The sequence below is a fragment of the Panthera leo genome, chromosome F3 (genome assembly GCF_018350215.1).
Source record: "Panthera leo isolate Ple1 chromosome F3, P.leo_Ple1_pat1.1, whole genome shotgun sequence".
Lineage (NCBI taxonomy): Eukaryota > Metazoa > Chordata > Mammalia > Carnivora > Felidae > Panthera > Panthera leo.
Window position 1 is genome coordinate 64,985,528 of NC_056696.1, and position 27,075 is coordinate 65,012,602.

Sequence of the window (27,075 nt, forward strand, 5' to 3'; positions counted from 1 at the left end):
CGGCCGTCCTGGATGGCGCCTACCCCACTTCAGTGTGACCTCATCCCAACTGATGGCATCTGCAACAACCCTATTTCCAAGGAAGTTCCCAGCCTGAGGTCCTGAGGGTTAAGACTTCAGGGAGAGGGGAACATTTCGACCCATCACAATACTGTATTAAAATTTTTTAGACCAAAAGGTGAAATTGGGGGGCCCGGATGGCTCGGCCGGTGAAGCGTCCGACTTCGGCTCAGGTCATGATCTCACGGTCTGTGAGTTTGAGCCCAGCGTCGGGCTCTGTGCTGACAGCTCGGAGCCTGGAGCCTCCTTGGGATTCTGTGTCTCCCTCTCTTTCTGCCCCTCCCCCGTTCATGCTCTGTCTCTCTCTCTCTCAAAAATAAATAAACATTAAAAAAAAGGTGAAATTTTACTGGAGTTTTAGTAATCTTAAAATATTCAGATATTGGAAAATTTTGCACCACAAGATTTTTTTTTTGCATCATAACTAATATAAAACTGAATTTTATTTATTTATTTATTTATTTATTTATTTATTTTATTTTTGGGACAGAGAGAGACAGAGCATGAATGGGGGAGGGGCAGAGAGAGAGGGAGACACAGAATCGGAAACAGGCTCCAGGCTCCGAGCCATCAGCCCAGAGCCTGACGCGGGGCTCGAACTCACGGACCGCGAGATCGTGACCTGGCTGAAGTCGGACGCTTAACCGACTGCGCCACCCAGGCGCCCCCAAACTGAATTTTAATTTCATACATGCCAACAACAATGTATAGTTGGCTTATCAATAGTTAATATTATATTTTCGAATAATACTTCTCACTACCTAGATTTGTATTTCCAAAGGTTATTATGAAAACCACTGAGAAATAACTAATGGGAAGAATCTTGTGATATAGATTACTACAATCAGTAAAATCCAGATTAGAATGCTGTAGATCGAATACGGTTATTAACTTTTATAATAAATCATAAAAAATCAGATAACATGTCAACTGTGCTCTTTTTCATTACTTAGTTTGTAGTAATCTGATGTGGTGTGAGACTAAACTTTTAGGAAATCATTTCACAAAAGGCATGATATTTCTCCTGCACATGCATGAGAACACACATAGCACGCTCTGGGGTTTGGCTTTTGGAGGGAGGTAAGTCAGAATCATGTGTTAATAGCAGAAACCATCCCATTAACTTCATTAGACATCATGATGAAACTTTCTCCGTCCATTGGAGGAAAGACAAAAGGTGTATATACTTCAAAAGCTAATCAGTCTGGAAGCTACGGGGCGTAGGGTGCACCTCATTTCTTCCGGTGCAAGGGAGGCAAGAAAGAACAGCCTATGAGCTTCCTCAAGAGCAAATACTCCAATGGCTCTGTTCCAGGAACAACTCACACGGTAGTTGTAAATCGATTCCCTTGCGAAGTCCTTGTGCACCCAAATAGATACCTTGTGACAGTTACTGGTTGGCTAAACTTAGGTCACACGCAGAAACTTAGTGGCAAAAAGAGCTGGGAAATGAAGCCTGTAGCTTTCCAGGTATGATAGATTAGGAAGGGGAGCTTGGATGTGGGGATGTGGGTCTTGAGTGAACCCAATAAGTTTACACACTTTACCACCATCAGTGGAATCACCAACAGAGATGCTCTGCACTTCTTGGGAACAGACTTGACACTGAGTTTGTGTGTGTGTGTGTATGTGTGTGTGTGTGTATCTGATGCTTCACACTGTGATTTGTAAATGCCTTAGAAACTGGAGTAGCTGGCCCATAGGTATGTAGTCCTGTCCCTGTGAAGGGAGGTAAGACGGTTCTTGAGTCCTGTGGCCAGAGATGACGAAGTGACCCTGTCATTGAGTACAGGACAAGATGATAAAATCGCACAGAATGATGGCCATATAAAGTCTGGAGAGAGAATCTGGACAACTCTTTCTGTGCCTGCTTTATTAGGCTTCGTGCACGTCTCATGTCAGCCATTTTTATTTCCTGTGTCTGTTTCATTCATGTTTATTGTAACAATCGAAAACAAAAACAAAACCTAAAATAAAGTCTGTCCACTTACTTGGAGGGGGAAGGACAAACAACCAGACTGGGGCTCATGACACACTGATTCTGTAGTGAGTCGAGGGAGTGAGGAGTCGGTGAGAGGGAGGGCTGTGGGGGCTCCGGGGGCCTTCGGGTCCTCAATTATTCAAAAAGAGCACTGGGTAAGGTAGTTGCAAAAGAAGGGTATTTTCGGGTCATTTGTCTATTAGTGAGTGTTTTGTTAGCGAGGTCATCCGTGTTCCTGGCTCCTGCCTGGAAGGTGGCCAGGGACCTTGTACTTTTCAGGTCCTCCCAGTAGGACAGAAAGGGCAATATACTGGACCGGGCAGGACCTCCAGGCTGTGCAGTTTCAGTAGGGTCATCTGAGGTGTTTGGGTTGTGATCTCTGACGTTCAGCCTGCTCTGATGCTCAGTTGTGTTTTCCTGTCCGGTTGTGCCCAGAGCCCTGGCACCAGAACAATGCAGAAGGGGATGGGATTCATGCCCCAAGATAGAGATGGAATTCCTCTGTCCTGCCCCATCGTCCTTGACTTTGAATCTGCACCCCCTGAACTGAGCTCTGCAGTAACATGAATGTCAAGTACGTAACCCACACTGGCTTCTCTGTTGGGGAACAATCCTGTTTCCTTTCTTGATAAAGCTTAGAATCCTGGTGCCATGATGCAGTTGTGAAGCACTATTTGCATGGGTGACTGTCCCCTTCACCCCTCTGTTGTGTCCGAGTCCAGGCCGTATCTGTCAAAGCCCTCAGTGACAGGAGATACATTCATTCCCTAAAACAGAAGAGATGACTTTCTTCCTTTGGGCTCAGTTTTTACGTCCCCTGTTTTCTAAGAACGGCCACACAGTGTTTCAGGGACAGGGAAACACAACCGGCTGCCCCTGATTTGCCAGTTTGCAAACATTTTCTCACAGAGTTGGGATACCAGCAGGCACAGGAGACTTTTATAACTATCCCTGAGGGGGTCTCCCTTTTCTGGAAAGATCCTGCTGCCTTTACCCCGGAGCCCTGACTCCTGGCCTAACGGTCTGAGTCTGGGAAGTCATTCACATATCAGCTGTGATGTGCCCACTACTGTGGGTATCAACCCAGAAGAGTAGGTCTTGAGACCATCGCATCCGGGTCACCAGAGCCCTGGGACATTGGCCTCCGTCATCCTCTCCGTGGACCCATCTTTGAGACTCAATTGCAGACACAGCAGCGACTAGACACGAGTGGGTGTTGCCGTGTTGCCGGGTATTTGCCAACTTCAGCATTTTTGCCCGGGAGGGAGAGGCTGCCCGAGGCTGGGCCTGGGGTCTGGTCTGAGGGAACTGGTTGCTCAGAGCAAATGCAGGCAACTGGCAGCTTGGGGGGGTGGGGGGAGGCTAAGGGGCCGGGCAGGATATGTGGTTTCCTAATTTATACAGAGAAGGGAGAGAAGACATCTTGGTGTGTTCCAAGTCGTGTAACTTCTTCTTTTTGTTTATTTATCTACTTATTAAACAATTTTAAGTGTATTTATTTTGAAAGAGAGAGAGAGGGTGGGGAGAGGCTGAGAGAGAGAGAGAAGGGGACAGAGGATCCGAAGCAGGCTCAGCAGAGAGCCCAATGTGGGGCTTGAACTCATGAACCGTTAGATCATGGCCTAAGCCGAAGTCTGATGCTTAACTGACTGAGCCACCCAGGCACCCCAAGTTTATTTATTTATTTTGAGAGGGAGAGAGAGCAATCGCAAACAGGAGAGGAGCAGAGAGAGAGAGAGAGAGAGAGAGAGAGAGAATCCCAAGCAGGCTCCGCACTGTCAGCACAGAGCCCGACTCAGTGCTTGAACTCATGAACTGCAAGATCACGACTTGAGCCTAAACCAAGAGTTGGATGCTTAACCGACTGAGCCACCCAGGGACCCCCCAAGTCACGTAACTTCTCTCCTCTACTTTTGTCTCCCACACACGTGGGCAGGAAAGCCTTTGTGTCCCCCATCGAGCTGGGTGATTCCTTTGTCACCCCTGAGGCACAGCCAGAGAAGCCGCCACGTCCTTCACAGCTGTGGGTCAGGTCCTGTACTAATCTCTGCGTGGCGCAATCTCTGGGCCTAGAGCATCCCGGAGCAAGAAAATGAATCCTTCTCTCTGAAGAAAGGGCTGAAGTGTGTAGTGTGTTAGTGGGTGGTTCTGATACGTATTTCGAGATCCCACAGAGCTCCCCTCGTCCAGAGTGCCTGTGTTCGGGCTGGGAGTCTCCCGCAGGGATCGCTGAGCTCCTGGTAGACGGGCCACCCCTGGTGAGGAGGAATCTGAAGAAGGGACACTCTGTGGGACAGGGACAAGCCTTGTTCGGGGCAGGAGCAGATTGCTCGAGGGTGGGTGGTCTTGGATCAGAACCAGTCCTTGGTGGGAGACATGGGAGCTGTGAACGTGGCGGGCTTCGTGTTATCACCAGTTGAGATTGGCAGCGTCTGCGATGGCAGGACCTTCAGTCCTAACATCCTGGCCGGGAGGATGCCAGGGTATGAGCTGCCTGGTTGGCATGTTTTGAGTCCCCACCATGGCTCTGAGGTCCTTCCTGCTCCGCTCAGAGCACAGGGTGCTGAAGGGCAAACTTTCAGAGATGAAACCCCCTTCCCCTCACGTGTCAGTGGTTGTGTCCCCCACAGTCTGGGTCCCACACATCAGAACCTTGCCTCAGCCCTGCCGGGGCTGCCTGCCTTCTCTCCTCAATGTGCCATCCATCGCCTGAAGGGAGTGTCGAAGGGTTAGCGAGCAGTCCACTGGAGCGGTCATCACTGGGGATCACAGCCGAGGAAGCTTTTTGAACTTCAAGGTACCTTAGGGACCACATAAAAATGGTGGTTTCCTTTTCTTCCTTTCTTTCCTTCCTTCTTTCCTTCTTTCTGTTGAAAAACTTGGTACCAAGTAAGACCTTCTGGAACATACCACCCAAAAAGCAGGTGGAAACAATGCACCTGTTCGTCAAGCTGTTTAGATCTTCCTTGGTTTGTGAAAGTGTTAGCTGCTTGCGGAATCCCTGACTCGTGCAAGAGCCCCTGGTTCCCAGAAGCACAAAGTGAAAAGTGACGCTTTCCTTCACTGCACAGAGTGTGAAGACTGAGAGGCAAAAGCCACTGTCCTGAAAGGAAGAGCCCAGCTCAGTGGAAAGGAAACGCAGGTCTTCCGATGCCCTGCTGGAGGGGATTCATTTTGGCTTCTTCCAGCCTCTTTCTTCCGTAACTGAGCCCCCACCCCACGTCCAGGTGGTTTCTGGCAACCATGTTTTTATAGGGCTCTGAAATCACCAACCACCGTCGATTGGGACCAATGGGGACATTACCTAATCTGCACTCGGTGTGTTCATTCTCTGTTTATACTTTTGAATCTGGACCAAGAGCTTATTCTTCAGTTTGAGCAGAGTTGAAGGAAACAGAGAAAGTCAGAATTGCTTGGGTTCCTGGTTCTAGTTCCTCACGAGGCAAAATCCTTTCAGATTACGCTACCCGCTGCTCGCTGGAAAAGTCTTTTGCAAAGACCCTACACAATGTTTCTTCTGCCCTAGTTTCTACCCTCAAGAGACTTAAATGAGCAGCTTTTGGTGAACAGCTGTTGCCGATTTTCAGTCGTCCAACCATTTGTTTTCTGTGTAGAGTGTCTGTCTACATTATCAGACTTTGGCTTACAAGGTTGGTTCCATCTTAAAGACGGGAAACTCCGTATAAAACATTTCAGAAGACTTTCCATCTCTTTGTGAATATCTCTCAATTGATATTTCTGCTGTAATATATCATGAGGAAGCTTTCTATTCTTTCAAATTTTTATCCTAAAAAGTAACAGGGATTATAGGGGAAATATAGTTTAGGGCATACCATTAAAAACTTCTGCAACAGGGGCTCACGGGTGGCTTAGTTGGTTAAGCCTCCGACTCTTGGTTTCGGCTCAGATCATGATCTCACGGTTTGTGAGTTTGAGCCCTGTGTTGGGCTCTGTGCTTGGGATTCTCTCTCTCCCTCTCCCTCTCTCTCAAAATAAATGAAATAAACTTAAACAAGCAAACAAACCCATAAAACCAAAAAAAAAAAAACCCAAAAACTTTTGCAACGATGGAATGGGTTCAATGACACAAACAGTAACTATTCTAATAAAACCACTTTCATGACTAAATTAAGATAAAACAATCCAAATTTTTGCCTTTACCTTAAAAAAAAGGGGGACTAGGTAAGTCTCACCTGATGGAAAGATGTATAAGTAAAGATTGAGTGACAGAGAAAAGGCAAACACACCAAGAGGGTCTTTCTAAGACAGAAGCATGTGGCCGGGTGGACTGAGAGGAGAAACACGTGACTCCATGTTCCTCCAGGCTGATGTACTCCCTGTGTTGGTGTCCACCGTGGTGGCTGCTGTTACTTGGCGGTGGAGAATAGCCATCGGCCACCGCTACTCCCTCACTTATCTGTCACACCTGAATTGGTTCACGTTGCGGAAACAAGTGTTGTCGTTGAACAGAATGAACCAGTGGCCAACGGTGGTGGTGCTACAAGTTGCCTATCCGACGGGCAGAGGAGCTGGCACGCTGGTGGGAAGGGGGTGCTAGGGGCCTTATGTTGAAGCTAAATTTGAATGGCAAGTGTATTTTATGTATTTTTTTACTTGACTTGGGTCACCCCTTCCAAAGTTGGCTCTGGCTTTGTTCATTATGTAAGAAAATGGCAGGGCAGGAAGGGCGCTGCTCAGGGATGGCCCGAAGCATTCGCAAGCTGACGGAGAGACTCCTTAAGGAGGGTGCTTGGCCGCATGGGCTAAGCTTCAGAAGCATCAACAGCAACTTCAGTTCAGAAATCTGCTTGGGGTGTTTATAAAGTTGAAAGAGATGTGAGCACCCAAGAAGGACCTTCTCCAAGCGTATTTCACACGCCTGAACAATTCTCGAGGAGGAGACATTCCTGCCCAGAATGTGTCGCTAGCTGAGAGCCTGCAGGGGGTGTCAGAAATGAGATATCAAAGCCGTAAGGCTCAAAGGGATGGGCAGGAATCAAGAGGGTTTGATTACGCACAAAGGAGAAGAAGGATACATCAAATAGACATGGTGACAGGCTTTGCCGATATGGCTGATGACTGAACTGTCAAGAGGGCAGCAATGGCCCCAGTCCTGATCTCTGGGTGTGCAGGGTAAATCCCTGTATTTCAAATTAGTCTTTCAAGAGATTCTTCCCAATGAGTTTATAGGTTATAGACTCAGGGCAACGAACCTTAATTGACTGGCATCTCGTGAAGTCCCAACCAAGATGTTCTTCGACCATTCTCATTCTCTCAGACATTATGGAGTTTCTGGTACTGCCTTTGGCCAACACTGAGTCCTGGGTCTGCAGAGCATTATTTTGTCTGGGATAGCTGATTCAGGAGCTGTGGTTTTGGTTTGTTTTCTACATTTTACGGGGGGGGGGGGGAGTGCATGCTGTGTTACTTGTGTGCGTCCCATTAAACTCTTCGAATTCTTTAAAGGAAGGGCTCTTCCAACTTTGCAGGAGTTGAAAGAGCCACACTCCTTTCGAGGAAGAGGCCTGGGCCGCTGCTGCTGAAGGAATGTGACTCTGCACAGATTATGTAGTGTGACTGGCTAAGGCAAATAGATTTAGAAATTGGGGCTGGGTGGGGGGCAGAATTCCTCCGGAGTTTCAACTCACAAGAGTGAGACAATTTGACTTTGGACTTTAACTAATTTGTACTTTACTTATAGGGGAACTTAATTTTTGGAATTTAATCTCTCCCTGGAGATGTAATAATGAAGATTGACTTAAAATTTAGATGGATGCATCTACCTGCTGTTGGCATTTATTACTGAAATACTCTGATGTGGTCATTTAATTTCGTCGCAGAACTTTTGGTGGGACTATAGTTGGACAATATGAATAGAAGCAATTTCGATTGGAAAGAGTAAGGAGTTAGTTTTAGATTTGGCGTTAGCCTGGCCTTATATAGTTAATGTAATTAACCTACTGTTTGGACCCATTTCCGTTTCTGGAACACAGGCTACATTGGCCACCGGCAGTCATAGGAGAGTTCGTAAAGGAGCACTGAGGACAGCCACATGTCTGGTTGGTCACAGGTGTATTGGTTGAGCCCTATGGATGAAAAGAACGTATTTGGGGATGCAGTGTTTCCTTCCCATTCCTTGTGTGATGGAAGCAGCCTCAGAGAAACGTTCCTGGCCTCACTTCCCTTCCACGCGGTTCCCTCCAGGGGAGAAGTAGGGTGTCCCGCAGCTGGCTGGTGGACGCTCTGCGCGCCTCTTCCAGACGTCACACCGAGAGTCCGAAGTCAGCCCTGGTGGGAACATTTACGGCACGGAAACCAGCAAACACTATGAATCGGGAGTTTTCGTGCCACAGAACTGGCTCTCCGGGACTCCAGCCTCATCCACCTGGAAGGAACGACTTGCCCATTGATGACTTTGGGATGGGGAACCGAGCATGCGCATGGCCATCCCTTTCTGTCCCCTTCTTCGTGTGTGGATGTGTGTGTGTGTATTTGGGGACCCGCCTGTCTGCAGATAGCACGTGTTTGAGTCTGCTCTCCGCTTTGGGGTGACTTTGACAGTACGTGCCCTGCACCCACGGGGGGACATCTGTCTGCTCCAGAACTCACCGCGGCTGCGTGAGTGAAGCTGTCTACATCTGAGGGTCAGGATGAAGCCATCGTAACCAGCACAGCCCCTTTAGCCTCAAAGCCAATGTCTTGACCTCTGTCTGACATCTCGATTTCTCTCAGTTGGTTCGAAACTCAGCTAGAAAGGAGAGCAGTACAACTTACTAGTTTCCTTATACCTCAACACTTACGTTTTCTCTCTTTTCTTGTTTGGAAGTTGTATGTATATATACTCTTCTAATTGTAACTCACAAATATCCCTCTTTAGGGCTACACCCAGCCGGTTAAGCGTCTGACTCTTGATCTTGGCTCAAGTCACGATCTCATGGTTTGTGAGATGAGCCCCACACTGGGCTCTGCACTGACAGCACGGAGCCTGCCTGAGATGCTCTCTCACCCTCTCTCTCTGCTCCTTCCCCGCTTCTGTACTCTCTCTCTCCAAATAAATAAACATTTAAAAAAAATATTCCTGGGGCGCCTGGGTGGCGCAGTCGGTTAAGCGTCCGACTTCAGCCAGGTCACGATCTCGCGGTCCGTGAGTTCGAGCCCCGCGTCAGGCTCTGGGCTGATGGCTCGGAGCCTGGAGCCTGTTTCCGATTCTGTGTCTCCCTCTCTCTCTGCCCCTCCCCGGTTCATGCTCTGTCTCTCTCTGTCCCAAAAATAAATAAAAAAAAAAACGTTGAAAAAAAAATATTCCTTTTTTTAAAAACGCGTCTTTTTTGTTTTGAGAAAGGACTGCACCAGGGATGGAAATCTGCGTCAGATTTTTTTAAAAACTCAAACAATTGAAAAAAAAAAACAAACTCAAACAATTGAAAGAAAGTTTTGTCCTCTGACCCAGATGTAAGCATAATCATGAAATTATGTTGCATGTTTCTTACATATTTTTTTAATGAGTAGAACTTAAAAAAAACTTTTACTTTGCAATAATTTTAGATGGGTAGATAAGTTACAAAAATAATGCAGAGTTCCTATAAGCCCTTCACCCAATTTCCCCTAATTTTAACATTTTGCGTCACCACTGGTGCATTTGTTAAAACTCAAAGACAATGGTTGGCATATTGCTCGTAACCGAACTCTAGTCTCCATTCAGATTTCTCTAGTTTTTACACTAATGTATGTTTTCTGTTCAAGGACTCAGGCCAGGAGACCACACTCCACTAATTGTCATCTCTCTTTGGCCTCCTCTGGTCCATGACAGTTTCTCAGGCTTTCCTCATGTCTCATGACCTTGACAGGCTTGAGGAGTACCGGTCAGGTCTTTTGTAGAAGGTCGCTCTATTCGAATATGTCCGAGGCTTCTCTCCTTGTTAGGCCGGAGTTGTGACGATGAATGAGATAGGATGAATTATTCATTAGAAATACTTTCTCAAGTCTGTAGACATATAGATATTGATGTACATTATATCCTATTGTTTGTGATTTTAAAAGCCGAGTCCGAGATAACATTTATGTAGCTTTTGTAACTTGCCTTTTTCATTCGACATTGTTTTAAGCTCCATTTTGAAATAACAGGCATTTTCCCTGTTATAATGTGATATATGCATTCCTGAAAATCCTCGTGTTCTGCATAATTGTACACTAAAAATAGCAGGGCTTGTGGGATAATTAGACCCATACATAATTAGGGGCGGACCACTCGAAACGTGCACACCAACACGCCAGAGCACTAACACACGGACAGTAATGATCTTGTGAATCATGGGCACAGGACGGGCTCACAGCCCCGCCGCCCCACACTCCTGCAGCCTGCAGCTCAGGGCTCCTAAGACCTTTGGGGAGTGTGTGTCTGGGGGTTGCCACCTTCAGGACGTGTTGGTTTTATAAAACTCTTAATCTGATCCCTGGCACAGCTTCATTATCAAAACTATTTGGAACGTAGGGAGAAATCTCTTGGTAGCTCCTGGCAACATCATGGGGTGGTTTCAAGCTGGGGATGCAGAGCGGTTTTTGAAGCCTTATAAGCCATCGACTGCCTGCACCGGTGACCCTGAGCCAGGCCTTTCTGGCTTTTCGTTAAGGTCTTCATGTGTTACTAAGAATTTTTCTTGCATTGCATGGAAGTGTGGTCATTACTCGGAAGCCAAGCCGAGAACCTGCCATCAGCTTTTGCCTACAATACTTACACGTGTGGGTAAACCCCTCTCATCTCGAGGTTCCCAACTTTATCGATAAGTGACCTTCCTTACCTACCTGGTAAAGCTACTGGGAACCCTGCAAGTAAGGCACCAGGCTCTTTTCCCAAGAGGTTCTCTTGGTTTCAGAAAGTCAACCTTAGTTCCATAAAGCTATCTGGTCCTATCTGAGGCTGTACAGATTATTCTCAAGTCAAAGCCTTGAGAAAACCAGTCAAAGCCTTGGTATACAACCGACGTTTTCAAGTGTGTCCTGTCACAAGGAGAAGGGATTTTTATCGAACTTGCATAAATAACCATATTGCCATGAAAATAACAATATAGACTGAGAGTTTCCAAATTCTGGAGGGATCAGGCAGGGGGAAAACGACAAATGTTTCATCTTTATCCACAGAGGTATATTTCAGAAAACTGCGGATAGATTCAGAAGAAAAGGTTTTCTGAAACCTAGAAAAACAAACATAAAAGAACCAGCAGGGCTCCAAATTTTACAACCATAAAAGATTATAATCACACTTAGCAGCTCATTTAGTCCCAGGTGATGAATTCTTGCTGCTGTTACTTTTTTGGTTAGAAGTTGTATGAAGCCCTCAGTTTCTCCATTAGAGTTGTGCAATTCTTCCCCAGTTCAGTGCTGTGATTGGAAAGTTATCAGAAACCTGTGCTTGTGAGTGTCCTTTCCATGAAAAGCCATGAAGATGACTTTTGCAAAAACATCAGCATAAAACAGTAACTTCTATAAATGAGAAAAAGTGTTTTAAAAAGACCATGGTTAAACATCTGTTGGAAATTCATTATTGATTGTTTCAGTGGCACGCAGCATTTTAAGATAATACCTGGGGAGGGGGGCGCCGGGGCGGCTCAGTTGGTTAAGCATCTGACTTCGACTCAGGTCATGATCTCATGGTTCGTGAGTTCAAGCCCCGCATTGGGCTCTATGCTGGCAGCTCGGAGCCTGGAGTCTGCTTCGGATTCTGTGTCTCCCTCTCTCTCTGCTCCTCCTCTACTCACACTCTGTGTCTCTCTCTCTCTCAAAAGTAAATAAACATTAAAAAAATTTTAAAAAAGCCAATATCGGGAATTATGATTGATAGCTTTATACCAGGACATATCAGGATTTCGCACATTTCCTAAAAATTCTGGAACCACTTATATTCACAGTGTATACCCACACAAATGTAAACTAAGGTTTTACATCACTTACGTGATCATGCTTTTCAAGTAATTTAACATCAAATCAGGCTAACAAGTTTAAAGTTTGTTTTTTTGTTTTTTTTTTTTTGAGGAGGGAGAACAAATCTTTTGAGGTGTTCCAGGGACTTTCTGGAAAATTACACCCAGATAAAAAAATTTCACTTAGCATTTGACTTGGGAAGTTTGTTAAACACATCAAAAGGTTTGGATGCTTGACAAAATGGAATCACAGGCAATTATGAAACAATATTTAATTATCTATGTCATCAAAATCTTTTATTTTTTTTTTAATTTTTTTTAATGTTTATTTATTTTTGAGACAGGGAGAGACAGAGCATGAACAGGGGAGGGTCAGAGAGCAGGAGACACAGAATATGAAGCAGGCTCCAGGCTCTGAGCTGTCAGCACAGAGCCCGACACGGGGCTAGAACTCACGGACCACAAGATCATGACCTGAGCCGAAGTTGGCCGCCCAACCGACTGAGCCACCCAGGCGCCCCCATCAAAATCTTTTAAAAGCAAATACGGAAGTGAGTTAAGCAAAACTCACTTCTTAATATTAAGATTCAGTTAAGTCATCAAAGACTTGATAAAGACAACACAAAGCACAGGACATGGTTTCAGTAAAGAAAATATTTGCTTTCTTGACCAGTTACTTAAAAGGCAAAAGAACTTCCATCACATCTTTTCAAGTGCAGACCAATAGTCCAAGGACACTTTTTCCTTTTAGCACATGAAAGAAACTTACATAAACAACCTATTGATAATAATATTTATTTTGAAAGACCCGACAGCAATTCAATTTCTAGCCAACTTGACTATATATGGTAATATTCTCTCTCTCTGCCCAAATATACATTTAGTTTGTTCTCCATTATTTTCCTTCCCGTTCTGAAATTACCAATTTCACTTCAGGACAGATCTACTTTTTTTTTTCCTTAACAAAAAATGCATCTCCATGCCTCAAAACTTTCATATCCAAAAACGTATCCCACTTTCCTTGTGTACAGAGTCGTGACCCCTTATTGTATCTAGCAATTGTACCTACACGGATTAATTTGAATTCATTAACCCTTAGAACCTTTAATATCTAGTCAAAACTAAGAAGTAAGCACTTGTGAACTGTTCCACTAGCATTCTCCAGGTTGGTGAATTCATGAGTACGTTTCAATATGGCACAGTTGACACGTTTACCAACAGACCCAAAACCTTTAGTTTCTACGTCACAGAAGCCAAAGGTAGATAAGCCTATGTCCAGTCATCACTGTTTCCAGTATTTTGTCTTCTTTGGAAATGATCTAGATATTTAATAAATATCCATCACTTAACTTAGCAAAACTCTAAGGTTTCAAGTTACCCCAAAGATTTGGGAAACATAATTTTGGCTGAAAAGTTCATCTATAAACTTTTATCACACTTACGTATATCTGAATTATTTGCGCTCAACAATTCCATTTAGACTATGCGTGCATCCGTCATGAGACACTCTGCCATGATCCCAAGCTCTTTTCCTGGCTGACAAATTTTCTAAGAGATAGCATGCATGTATTTGACTAGTGGACGTAGGTGGGATAAATGTTGTATGTCTGCATTAGATTCAGTGTCGATAACTCTGAAGCCATGTATATTTTATTTTTTAGTTAAAAATTCTTAAAGTTTATTTACTTATTTTGAGGGAGGGAGAAAGAGCATGAGCAGGGAAGGGGAGGAAAGAGGGAGAGAGAGAATCCCAAGCAGGCTCCGCACTGTTCGCGCGGAGCACGATGTGGGGCTCAAACTCACACAAGGTGAAATCGTGACCTGAGTTGAAACCAAGAGTTGGGCGCTCAACTGACTGAACCACCCAGGTACCCCGAAGACATGTATCTTTTAATTAAACTAACAAAACATAAACTAGCTTGTATATAATAAAGATTACCCCAGATCACATGAACTTGGAAAACACGCGTGTTAGCTTCTATGTTTCTGAGTTTTAGGAATGCTTATTTCATAAGCACTTATTTTTAAGCCAATTAAATAGGGATGTTTACAAATTAATTTTCACAATACCCTCTGGAGGTAGAAGAAAATACCATCTCTCTGTGCGTGTACAAACATAGGCATACATAAACATACAGGCAGACACAGAGATCTTAGAGCCTTCATTCTAAGATTGTAGCCATGAATAAGGTACAGCAATGTTAAAGTCACTAATTTATAATGTTAATTTATTTTTGAGACAGAGAGAGACAGAGAATGAATGGGGGGAGGGTCAAAGAGAGAGGGAGACACAGAATCGGAAGCAGGCTCCAGGCTCCGAGCTGTCAGCACAGAGCCCGACGTGGGGCTCGAACCCGTGAACCACGAGATCATGACCTGAACCAAAGTCGGACACTTAACCGACTGAGCCACCCAGGCCCCCCTGAAAGTCACTAATTTATAAATAACAGTTGAATTCAAATTATATCTCTGTCAGAACAAGTTAAGGTTACTTGCTCCAATGGCTAAAGCTGTAAAGTATTGATATTTACTAATTAGTATTTACTAATACTTACGGAGAAGACATTTAAGATTTGTATTTGTCCTTGACAGGTGATTGTATGGGGGCTATGGGCTAATGTTTGGCAGGTGGACCTTTACAGCAGTTTATGATTTAAAAAGCTACCCACCCCCCTTCAGTCTCAGGTCTGATTGTGGACTGTGTTTTAGTTGTCTCCTGGGGTGTTTACATTTTAAAGACGTGGCAAGATTTACATTTTGCAGGGACAGAGAAAGAAGGTGAATTTTCTCCTAGGGGTCTTGAGGCATATTTGTCTGTTACAGAAGTCTAGGATAATTACTATTTCAATTTTTTCTGCCTTTTTTTTTGAAATGCGGAACAATTGACTTCCAATATTTGGATTTTTTCTTTTTTGGTGCAAGATCTGCAAATGTCTGAAGGCGAACAGGAAAGCGTCTGAGTGGACGCTGAGTAGCTCTTAGAATTACGCTTTGCCTCTCCCAAGACTCAAGTGACAAATGGAGAATCGTCGGTTTTAACTCTCTTTTTGTCTTGCATTCTTGCAAGCTATCGTCAAAGACTTGGGTCGCTGCTTCCACTCTCATGCTTAGAAGGGGACTGGTCCATCAGACTACTCTATTTTGAATGTGTCTTTTTAGATCAGGGAGAAAATTTCCCCTGAAATTAAGGAGGGAAATTAAAAGATTTCTGTGTTGTGGAGCTTTAGGGTATAGCGCCTATGCCTTTGAAAGGTCTGTACGAAGCATTCAACAAAAGCCTTTGGATGCTCTCCATCCTGAGAGCACAAGTCAACCTTGTACAAATTCACCGTAAAGGGGAAAGACTCTGCTATTGCTTCTATCAGCCCCCAGTTCGTCCATTCCCCTACCATTTCTTCGTAGGAGGGCCTGGGAGAAATTCTGGCTACCTCTTGTCTCCGCGAGAGGGGTTTTTCCCAGGGGGCCCTTTGGCCTGTTAACTGCACTACAGTCGTGGGTGGGAGAATATCCCTCCGCCTTCAGGCAAGGTCCTTGTGAATGGAGCGGTGATTGGCCACTCGTCTTCTGATTCCTCCATAAACTTGTCAGGGCCTTTTGAAAGTGGAAGTTAAAGGGTGTTATAACTTGGAAAATCTGTTGCTATCCAAGGGAAGTGAATTCTTTGTCGCTGTGTGTGTGTGTGTGTGTGCCTGGCAGGGGGCAGGGGGTGTGTGACCAGGATGTATCCACAAAGGACGTCACATGGAAAGACTTGAAGCTGTGACTGATTATGGAGCTCGTGAAGCACCTGTCCCAGGTGCGCCTGGGCTTCTGCCTTCACTTGAGTAGCCCGTGTACCCTGGGCCTCAAGAACAGGCTGGAGTGTTCTCTGTGAATCTTCTAGGGAAAGGATGGCTAAACCAGGGGGCTGGGTGTTCAGGGGATTTTCTGGGGAAAGTGGAGGAGTTTGGGGAGTTGGAATTTGCGAAGGAGGTGAGGCCGGACTTTAGGAGGGGGAATTGACGTTAAATGTGGACTTTCATCTTTGTTCTAAGTCTAATTTGTGTTCTTTGTGTGTCTTGTTAAGAGGGTCCCTAAGAGTAGCTGTTATTCTCGTTTGTATCCACTTTTTCACATGGTCTTTCCATAAGAGGCAATAAGGATGAGAACTCTCCAGAAAAAAAAAAATTAGTTTCTTCAAATACAGACATTTTCTAATTCAGAAGATACTTTGGCCATTGACTTGTCGGATCTTATATTGGTCTCAATAGTGACTCAAACCAGTTAGCCTTTTCGTGGCTTGACCAAGGATGCCAAAGAGATGCACTAAAAAAAAAAAATGCACCAAAAAAGGGTGCAAAAGATACCGCCCTCACAAGATTCAGAAAGTTCGCTCCCAGCGTTAGCCCGGGAAAGCAAAACCCTTTGTTGTCATAGGCAGTCGGTGGAAATGGCATCTCCAGTTTCTCATGAGAACATGAGGGGCCTCGGCCACAGACTTGCATATCTGTGGCCCCTCATGGATTGGAGCCCTTGTGACAAGTGCCCCTGTGAACCGGTACAGGGTAGGTAGGTAGGACAAGAGAGTGTTGCTTGCGGACTGCACGTCTCGGAATCCCAGTCTGTTCGACTGGCTGCTAGATGCAGACTGGCAGGTGCACCTTCCAGCTGGTGGGAACCAGAGGGATTATTTTCACTGGTCCCAAAGCCAAGCTCTAAGGACATAGAACAAGATGAAAAGAAAACCTCGTCTGGTTTGCACACAAAATTTGCCTCAGCAGACGCCAGTCCGGCGAGAACCGTGAAGTCAGCAGTCTGGGAGGCTGGCTCGAACAGCAGACTTAGGGGGCCTACGCCTATGGTTCTACCCTGTGGTTTCCCTCCTTATGACAAATGACATAAAAGAGAAAAAGGAAAACAGTGACCATCTGAGGGAGGAAAGGGGTCAATGGCAAACAGGGGTACACATAACAAATCTTTACGATAGTTGCTCTATCCAGGGAACTAGTCCACACAAGTATTTTCTTCTGCTAATCTAAATTCAGAAAAGAAAAGAACTCTCTCCACTCTCACTCCCAACAGACGCTGAGGGCAGAGGCCCAAGAGACTGATATGGTTAAGAATTCTTACTTTCTGGGGCACTTGGGTGGCTCAGTCAGTTGAGCAACTGACTTCGGCTCAGGTCATGATCTCACGGTTTGTGAGCTCGTGCCCCGCGTTGGGATCTGTGCTGACACCTTGGAGCCTGGAGCCTGCTTCGGATTCTGTGTCTCCCTTACTCTCTGCCCCTCTCCGGTTCATGCTGTGTCTTTCTCTCTTTCTCTCTCAAAAGTAAATAAACATTAAAAATATTAAAAAAAAAAAAAGAAGAATTCTTACTTTCTGCCGGCTCCCATCGGGGGCCCCAGGATTCCTCAGCTGCACCATCTGGGCGCGACAGTGAGAGCCCCACATTGGGCACCAAAACTGTAGGGGAGGAGAACTTTTCCCTTCTTCCCTTCCAGGTTCTTTGGCTGGCCTGATAATTAAATTGACGTAAGACAGGTTAACAGGAGGAAAACAAATTTCGTTTCATATGATGGGAGCCTATAAAAATGGGACATCCAAAGAAGAGACCAAGCAGGCAGCTTTTATGCTTTTTAGCCGAGGAAACAAAAGATTTGTGAGGAGTTGATGAGACAGAGGGATTTGGACTTTGGGTAGCAGGTTAGTGAAGAAGTAACAAGGTTTGTTTATATAGCCTTCTTGGCCCTACGTTTCCTACCTCTGGTGTTAAGGATGCCTTCTACTTCCCTGGTGCGGAGAGGGCACCTTCCACATGGGAGATTTATTTCCCGCTTCCAGAGGGACAGAGGAGGTTCGGGGTGTCCTTCCTGCACTATTTCTTACGTGACTTTGATTCAAAAGAATTGATATGTCAAAGTGGCGTATTTTGGGGTGGCCTGTTCTGCCCCCCCCCCTTCGGTAGCAAGTAGCTCAAAGAGTTGTCATAAGAATCAAATAGGATCATGGCTAGAGAACACTTAGTGTAGCACCTGGCACGTAGGAAGCTCTCGAAACGGTCGTCTGCCGTTATTATCATCAGGCTGTTTTGCGTTATATCCCTGAACATAGGCTCATTATATACCATCAGAGTATACTTTGGTGGAATTGGTCTGAGGTACAGCAGTGGGAGGTTTTGCTAAAGATTAGGTCCAGGGTATTAGGGGGACGAACGGCAAACCTTTCAGGCAATTATTTGTGAATATCGATTCCCCTAATTGAGTTTTGGTAACTATTTGGAAACCTGCAAGGTAAGGATATATTCTCGGGCAAAAATGTGAGTGCGAATATTCTCTGTTGTCCAATTAGGGAAGATCCATATTCCCTGACATTCAGCTAAGCAGAAGAGGGGGTTGACACTTCTTTCTGGTTAAAGAATCCAGTCAGGAGATATGTCTTAATTATAGAAGACCATCCCAAATCCCCAAGGATGTGGGCTGAGCTAATATTTTCCTCGGAATTCAATTACTGTTACCTTACTACACATAGTTTAGTGGACAGCCTCTGGCCCTAATAATTTTAGCCAGGAAAATTTTTACAGCTGGCATTTGCATTCAGGGAACATTAAAAAGCTCTCGATAAAGCATTCCTGGAATGCTTAAATTTAAACAGTTTAGCTCACTGGTAGATATTTCCATGTAATTTTGTTAGAAAATATATCCCAAGGTAACTGATGTATTGTCGTACTACATAGAGCTGTCAGACATGATCCAATTAAATGTTGGGTGACATCTTCCAAAAAGGGTGATTTTAGTTTGGGTGAGTTGGTTCTAAGCAATTCTTTTTCACAGTAAATGGGGAGTAAGATTAATTGCCCACTGAGGCCACTTCTAGCTGATGTTAGTACAGCCACGTCATCAGCGCTGGTTTTCCTTTACAGAAGGGGTCTTGTATCCTGTTTGTTCAGAAGTAGAATCTGGCGTTAAGGCTGAAGTTAAAAGGACAGAGGGCCAAATGATACCTAAATCCTATGATAAAACTACCGGGGGCGGGGGGGGGGGCACCTGGGGGGGCTCGGTCGGTTAAGCGTCCGACTTCAGCTCAGGTCATGATCTCGAGGTTCATGAGTTCGAGTCCCGCGACGGGCCCTTTGCTGACCGCCCAGAGCCTGGAACCTGCTTCGGATTGTGTGTCTCCCTCTCTTTCTGCCCCTCCCCAGCTGGCACTCTGTCTCTGTCTCTGTCTCTCTCTCAAAAACTAGTAAACATCAAAAAAATTTTAAAAAGGGTATAAACAAATTCATGTTAAGTTTTCTCTTACAGCATCATAAGCATATTTACGTGTTGTAGCATAAAATTCACAACCGCCGTTGTAAACGGCTGTCCATTCTGTTCAATGGATGTGGATCTACACCATCTGTTTAAACGTGCCCACAATTTTCTAAGTTGTGGTTGTCTTTGTGAATAAAGCCTCCTCCACCCCCCAAGCCACCCCACCCCCACCCCGCCCGATATTCTAGAATGGATTTCCAGGATGTGACTGTTTTAGTTCACCAAGCACTGCCACCCAGCGCTGTTGGAGAACCAGCAGGCACCGCAGCGTCGCTAATAAATAACCCACATTGATCTCTCATTTTGCGATTTACCTTGGTTTATTTGCTCTTCGGGCTTTGATTCATGGCACCAGAGGGCAATTTTGGAGAATCATTTACCCATCAGCTGAAGTCACTGTGATTGCGGCTCATAAAAGGCCAAGCAGAGCAGACCAGAGATGGGGATCCCAGCTGCCAATACTTTTTCCACGACGAGAACCCAGATTCCGGGCCCGGGGACGGCGGGGCGGAGGCATGGACAAGTTGTCACTGTGTTTCCTGGTCGTCATCGGCCTCCCTGGAGCTTTTCTCCAAAGCGGTAAGCGCGGCTCAGGATGGTCGCTGAGTTCTCGTCTCCCGGCCAGGCTGTGTAAGGCCATGGGGAAAATGGCCAGCGCGGGGAAGGGGTGGTGGTCCGGGGAAGAGGGCAGTCTGGTTTCTAAATCCACATAGTGACAGGATACAGCTTCGTGGCCTAACAAGCTGTTAAAAGAGAGACCACAGGCCCTCATGGAATCACTTGTGTTAAGCCCCACCCACATCGGCAAACCGAGACTGACTACCTCACCTGGTTTCAGTGCCAGCCTCCCCCTGGAATAGAACCTTTAACTGGTCAATCTGGTTGGCAAGCTGGTCAGCACTAACGAGGTTAATTCGCCCGAGAGCAGCCCTTCCTCCCCCCATAGGACGGTGACCCTGCTTGAAGTAATCTACCCCTTGCTAGAAACTTGCTCTCCCTGAACCTTCTACCCTGTAGTTCTCAGAGCTCCTTTCTTTCTGCTGGAAGGGATGCTGCCCAACTCAGGAATCAGGGAATAAGGCCAATTAGATCTCTAAATTTACTCCTCTGAATTTTGTTTTTTAACTTAACTCAACTGCCGCCATTCTCTCTCTCTCTTTTCTATCCCACAGACATGCAAAACAAGGCCTTTGTGTTCCCCATAGAGTCCGATAAGTCCTATGTAACCCTGTTTGCTCAGGTCCAGGAGCCATTGAAGGCTTTCACCGTATGCCTGCGAGTCTATACCGCCTTGACCCGCCCATATAGCCTCTTCTCTTACGCCACCAGGACACAGAGCAATGAGATCCTCCTCTTCAAGGACAGGAGTGGAGTATACAGCGTATCTGTGGGTGGCTCAGACGCCTACTTCAAGGCTCCGGAGAAGTCTTATGCACCAATGCACTTCTGCATCAGCTGGGAGTCCAGCTCAGGGATTGTAGAGCTCTGGGTGGATGGGAGGCCCATGGTGAGGACGAGTCTGAAGAAGGGATACACTGTGGGGGCAGGAGCAAGCATCATCCTGGGGCAGGAGCAGGATTCCTTTGCTGGCAACTTTGATACGAACCAGTCCCTAGTGGGAGACATTGGAGAGGTGAACATGTGGGACTTTGTGCTGTCACCAGTCGAAATAAACTCCGTCTACAACGGTAAGGCCTTCAGCGCTAACGTCCTGAACTGGCAGGAGCTGAGCTACGAAGCACAAGGTGAAGTGTTCGTCAAGACCCAGCTGTGGACCTGAGACCTTCTGCCAGTCCCGGAGCTGCCTCCTGGGGGTGGGGGGTGGGGTCACACCTCACATGGCCCTCGTTCGATCCGGCTCTGAGGGGGGACCCCTACACACGTGGGGGGGCCGTGTTTCCCTCTGTTTTCATCAGCACAAGGGACAGCGCCGGGCAGCGGGGCTGTTCAGGACCACACCACCTGACCTGGGGGAGGGGCGCCTGGGTGGCCCAGTCCTTTGAGGGTCCAGCTCTCGGTTTCGGCAAAGGTCATGATCTCACGGCTTTGCGGGTCGGAGCCCCACGGCGAGCTCTGCGCTGACAGTGTGAAGCCGGCTTGGGATTCTCTCTCTCTCTCTCTCTCTCTCTCTCTCCGCCCTTCCCCCGCCCCGCACTTGTCCGTGCCTCTCGCCAATAAATAAATAAATAAACTGAAAAGAACATCTGCTTTGCGGGACCGTCGATGTTTTTAAAGTTCTCCAAGTGAGTGCAGTGTTTGGTCAAGATGGAGAGCCATGCATTTTAAGTGTCTCTAGGAGGAAGTGAGCCAACTTTTGTGTTTTTTTCTCCCGGAAGACGGCATATGTTTACCCGAGGTCCTGCCAGCATTTTAATTTCCTTTTAAAGGCAAACCCACCCCATTTTATTGTGCTTTCATGAGTTATCTGCATAACCCAGGAAGAGAATTTTTCCAGTGTTCTGACCCCCCCGCCCCCCCCCCCCCCCCCCCCCCCATCCATCAGGATGTGGTCACTGGAATTTAGAATTCTCTCTAATTATTTAATCCTTTGAATTTGAAGGTTTAAAAAGCTAAAGAGAAACGTTTTGTTGTCGTTTCTGTTTAATTTGTTCTTTTTTCCTCAGGACCACCAGTTTTCCTCGTGTGATATTTCCATTATTTTGCCTTCTCATTTATCATCGCCCAGACTTCTCTGAACCTACGTGCTTTGTCCTTATAATAGGAGCTTTTCTTTTTTTAAGGCTTTCCTCCACATCAGTGATTTCTTTTGCTGTAAGGCATATTGGGATCCCCGCGACTTCTAATGCCACTGAAGATCCCGCAGTGCTCGCTGAGTTTGTCTGGAACCCCTTCTTGGGTTTAGTATGTTCTCTCAACTCTCATCCTTTCATCGGGTCCCCGTTTTCTTCAGTTTGCTTGAGGGCTTGATGCCTAAAACTTTCCGAATTTCCCTGTTATTAATCTTTTTGGAATAAATCTTTTCCATGCCTTATGTACTGGTCTTTCACATCTTAGCGTTTTTCCACCATCCGGCAGCTCAAAGCCAGCATGAGGGGTGAGTTCTTGAGCCCCTCCTGCTCGGCTGGCCACAGGGAGACCCTGACAGCTTCAGCAGGCCACCTGGGGACTCCTTTTCATATGACAGCCTGCTGCTCCCCTTCCAAGTGACTGTCGCCTCCACCAGGTTCTGCCAAGCGTCCCAGCGTCTCGTAGGTGTGCGTTTTCAGTTATTTGTGTCATTTCCCTATCTGCGGAATGACCGGGAATGCTGGAGAGGACACGGGTGACAATAGCAGCTTGATCCTGCAAGACCGGGTCTCGGTTCTTCTGGAGAGGGTCCTAGGCTGGGGAAGCTTCCATTTCCCTCTGACCTGCTCGTCCTTTCGGGAAGAGGAGCGGCTTGTGCGGGCTTGTCCCAAACCTGACATCCACTGGTCCACAGCTCAGGGGTCAAGTTTCCTGTGCACGTGACCGCTCTGTCTGGGGCTCTGGGAACTTTCCTTCTCCACCAGGTGGGAAGTAAATAGAGATTCTCATTTCTGTTCCGTCTGGAAGCTTAGATCTGGGGGGGGGGGGGCGTTCAGGAAGGTCCCAGGGGCATTCTCTGCCAGCCACAGGTCTGGTGCCGTGATTCTTATTTAAGTCCCGTCTCTGTCTTTCAGTTCCTTTAGAGCGTGCAGGGAGGAGATAAGCCTGTCCCCTCAGAGCCGTAAATGCCACAAAGAGAGAAGGAAGCTCCCGGGTCGAGAGGTCTGTACTTTCTGCACCTATAGCAGCAGGAAGGGGGCCTGGCAGGGCTCCAGACCCAGTAGAGCCGTAACCGAAGAGGGAACCATCTCTCACAGGCAGCCGGGCATCCGCTGCCTCTGGGGACAGGGCTTACACCTGGGGCCAGCTCAGACTTGCCCAAGAGTTTCAACTCTGGACATTGCAGTGCTCCCCAGGGGCTGGGGCAGATTCACCTCAACACCTACAGAGTCCTGGTGCCTGGGTCTTTGGCCTTTGCATCGTGGGTACCAAGCACTGATGGGCAGAACTAGGTCTGTTCCTCTCAAGATGCTTTACTCGTGTTCAGGGTCAAGGAGGGTCTATTGAAGGTCTCATCTGTACCTTTATAGGGGCCACTGCAGTTTCTTAAAGCCCCCGCCCCTTTCATTCAGGGTTTCATGAGACCACATGAGCTCATGTCCTGGTTCCATATCTTGTTGGGCAAGTTGTTTAAGATGTTTTATTCTGCGGATTTCCTCATCTTCCGAATGGGGATAATGTAGGGCCTCCTTCCCTGGCACACGGCTAGGGCTCCACGACCGTCATCTCTGATTTGCTGGTGATACTGTTCATTGGATCACGATGGTGGGTTTCAAAGATCCAGGCTCTGGGTCAGAGACCCCGTAGGTTGAAGGGATCCAGCAAAGGACAGATGCCCAAGAAGGGGGTCTCCGGCTCTGAGGGGGACGTGTCAGCTTGCCACAGAGACCAAAGTCATGGTCGTGATTACAAACTTAAGGGACAAGGGGCACATTTGGAAGGACTGTCCTTGGGATGCTGTGGTTTCAGGAAACACGTTCAAAAGCAGAACAGAGAGACGGTGAGAGGCGAAGAGCCTTCCGAATTTGGCAGAAAACCCTCACTCGGATTTTTAGGAGGACATCAGAAACGTCGGGATGAGGCACTCAACTTAAGAAGACAGGCTTCGTGCTAGACAGAAACCACCGGGAAACGGGAAAGGAGAGGGGTTCTGTGACCCGTCCTGTGGGGCCGCAGGACAGAAGGACAGGGTTGGTGGGCAGCTGGTCGCTGCTCTCACAGCTCAGGGCAGGCTGGCTTCAAAGGACAGAGGGGCCACCAAGGAGGAGGGAGATGTCACAGGGAGCCTCACAACCTCAAATTTCCCGGCCACAGAGGTGACGAGACAGGCGTCTCTGTCACTAAACAGCCCATCACGTTGGGCCAGGAAACTCTAACCTGAGGACAGGAGGTGGCTGGGGAGGTGCTGGGGCCGGAGGACACGGGAGACCCTAGAGCGAGGGCGCTGGCCGCGAGGTCGCCGACCCTTTCTTTGCTGGAAGGTTGGGCCCAAACAAGAAGCTTCTCCACACAGGTTTCCCTCTTGCCATTCAGCACAGAGAACGATCCTTCCAGATGTAAACGAGAGCCGCCCTCCCCCTGGCCCTCCCCCTGTGTTTTCTGACCTGTCTCCCTCCTGCCATTTTGCCTGTTCCTTCCCCCCCCCCCCGCCCCCCCAACAAACGTGTGCCTGATGCCAGCCGTGTGGCATCACGGGGCTCGGATGCACGGGACCGGCTGGAAAACCACAGAAACGGGAGCGACAGAACCACACTCACATCAGATCCAGTCTCGTCGCCTGGGGCTTCCTTCACAGCGGGTGTACATGCGCCCGACGTGCGTGCACCAGGAGCTGGCACTTGCTTTGTCCAGAGCCTCACGGGGCAGGTTCCACATCACTCGCTTTCCTGCTCCATTAGGACTTGCAGATACCACTCTCGGAAAAAAAAAAACAACAACTGGGGGTGCAGGTTTCCTTGCGTCCTCTCCCCCTAGATCGCAAATTCTACGAGAGCAGCTGCGTCATTACCCAGCTTCTAGGGGGGTGTGGCTTCTAATACGTCCTCAATAAATATTTGATGAATTCGTTAATTCCCGAGAAGGCGGATGCAGGGAAGAAACGGCTTGGATGCCACTGAGGAGGGAGAAAGGGATGCCTGGAGTGGGAACTTGGGAGGCCACAATTTTGCTCACGGGATGCTGTGCTGTACGTGTGTGACAGCCTGCTTCTCAGAGAGGGGACAGGCGGCCAGAGTCTGCTTTGGATTCCAAATGACACTTCCGGGGATAAAGCAGGTAGGGAAACGGGAATTAAACAATTATTAAGAATAGGGGCACCTGGGTGGCTCGGTCGGTTAAGCATCCGACTCTTGATCTCGGCTCGGGTCGCGATCTTGTGGTTTCATGAGCTCAAGCCCTGCGTCAGGCTCTGTGCTGATGGCACGGAGCCTGCTTGGGATTCTCTCTCCCTCTCTCTCCGCCCCTCCCCTTCATTCAAGGTATAATGAAGGGGGACAGAATATGCCGCCTCAGAATACGCCTCTGTGGCATATTGGCTATGTTGAGCTGGTTATTTTTAAGAAACAACAAGCAGAGGAGGCACTCTGAAAACTGAGTCAAAGTGACCCTGTTGTAAGAGACATTTGCATTTGTAAGGGAAATCGCCGTTTGTAAGGGTGTCCCCCTTTCTGTACCAGGAGGAGGAGGAAGGGGACACCATCTTTAGAACCTCTTATCAGTGGAGAAGGGCAGGATGATTCACATCTGCTTAACGATCTCACTCTTATAACAGTCTTGTGCCTGTTACGCTAACATTTTTCCGGGCAAGCTCACGTTCCTTTGGGACAGTCGGCCATCTTGCCAGGTAATCCGCAATTTGATGGAAGGATAAGACCCTTGTTCTCCTGCGGGTGAGTTTGAGAGCGGGAACGGGATATATCCTAGAGTAGAGAGCTTCTAGAATTGTAAGGTGGTCTCATTTGCTGTTCATTCCACCCACCAGGTGACCCTGCCCTTTAGCTCCCCCGCCCTGCCCACCCGGCCTAAGTATTTCTTTTTTCCAGAAGTGAGACTAGGGGACGAGGGTGTGGAAGGGAAAGCTTGGTGATTGGCCTGTCTCCACTTCCTGTTACCAGCTCTTCTCAGGGGAGGCACCCGCTCTGTATGAGGCGGCTGTTTAAGGCTGGTGCTGGTACGGAGAGGGGCAATCATCCTCCCAGGGCAACATGGGGACGAGAATAAGGGGCCTACGTGGATGACTGCTTCCTGACACTCCCCCACTTGTGGGGCCTGGCTCCTTTTTGCTGGAAACTTCTTCTTTTCTTTCACACTGGGGTGATCAGTCACCTCATCTTCTGAACCACTTCTCCCTTTTTTTTTGTCCTGGAATCCAGCGGTCTTCCTCACATGCTGGTGGCTTCTCCAGTTTGGTTCAAAGGAAGGAGCCCCACGTCCACACCAGTTTGTCATACTCTACAGAACTGTCAATCTCTTGAGGAAGAAACTTAATGGTAGAGTGACAAGATCCATATGAAGGAAAGAGGAGCATTATTGAAGGACAAGACATGAATAAATTGGAAAGATATGTCATATTCCTGGATGGGGAGGCTTCATATGATAAAATCTTGATCATTCCAAGGATGTCAATCATTCCAAAAGTAATATATAAATTTAATTTAATTTGAATAAAATTTCCAGCTTATTTTAATCAAAAGAAATAAATCTGAAATTGACCTTGAAAAAGAAATGTGTGAAGAATAAATGGCAAGGAATTTTTGAAAAAGAAAAAAAAATAGCAAAGGGAACTTGTTTTTTTTTTTTAATAGAGAGCAGAGCTTATGATCTCTAATGCCACTAGACTCAAATCAATATGGCATTTGGATAGGAATCGATGATAGACCGATGGAACACTAATAAGAACCCTGAGACAGATCCGGGAATATATGGAGAATAGCGATACGTTTCGGTGCAGAAGAGGCAGCTCAGCAGTAATTGACGTTGGAAGGCCGTCTATCCATTTGAACTAAAATAAAGTGAAGTCTTAATTTTGTGCAATATACAAAAACAAACACTTGAAGGGCTAAGTCTTTATATACGAAACCACAAAACACCAAAAAATGTTGAACATTTTAGGGAAACATGTGTAAAATCTCAAGGTCCTGGAGACTTTTCTGAGCAATGCAGGAAATCTATGGCTACAGAAAAGCCCTACTACGACCAAAGTCAGTGTAAACAACAACAAATACCAAATGAGAAACTA

General features: G+C 46.9%; 1 protein-coding gene across 1 annotated transcript; it reads left to right on the top strand.

The window, feature by feature from the left end:
• The first annotated feature begins 19,573 nt into the window (after positions 1-19,573).
• On the top strand, positions 19,574-21,721 carry LOC122211924 (C-reactive protein). The gene is made up of 2 exons (XM_042925471.1): positions 19,574-19,829; positions 20,423-21,721. The coding sequence occupies exons 1-2, from the start codon at positions 19,766-19,768 to the stop codon at positions 21,028-21,030; spliced, it is 672 nt and encodes a 223-aa protein (XP_042781405.1). The 5' UTR covers positions 19,574-19,765; the 3' UTR covers positions 21,031-21,721.
• Positions 21,722-27,075: the final 5,354 nt, after the last annotated feature.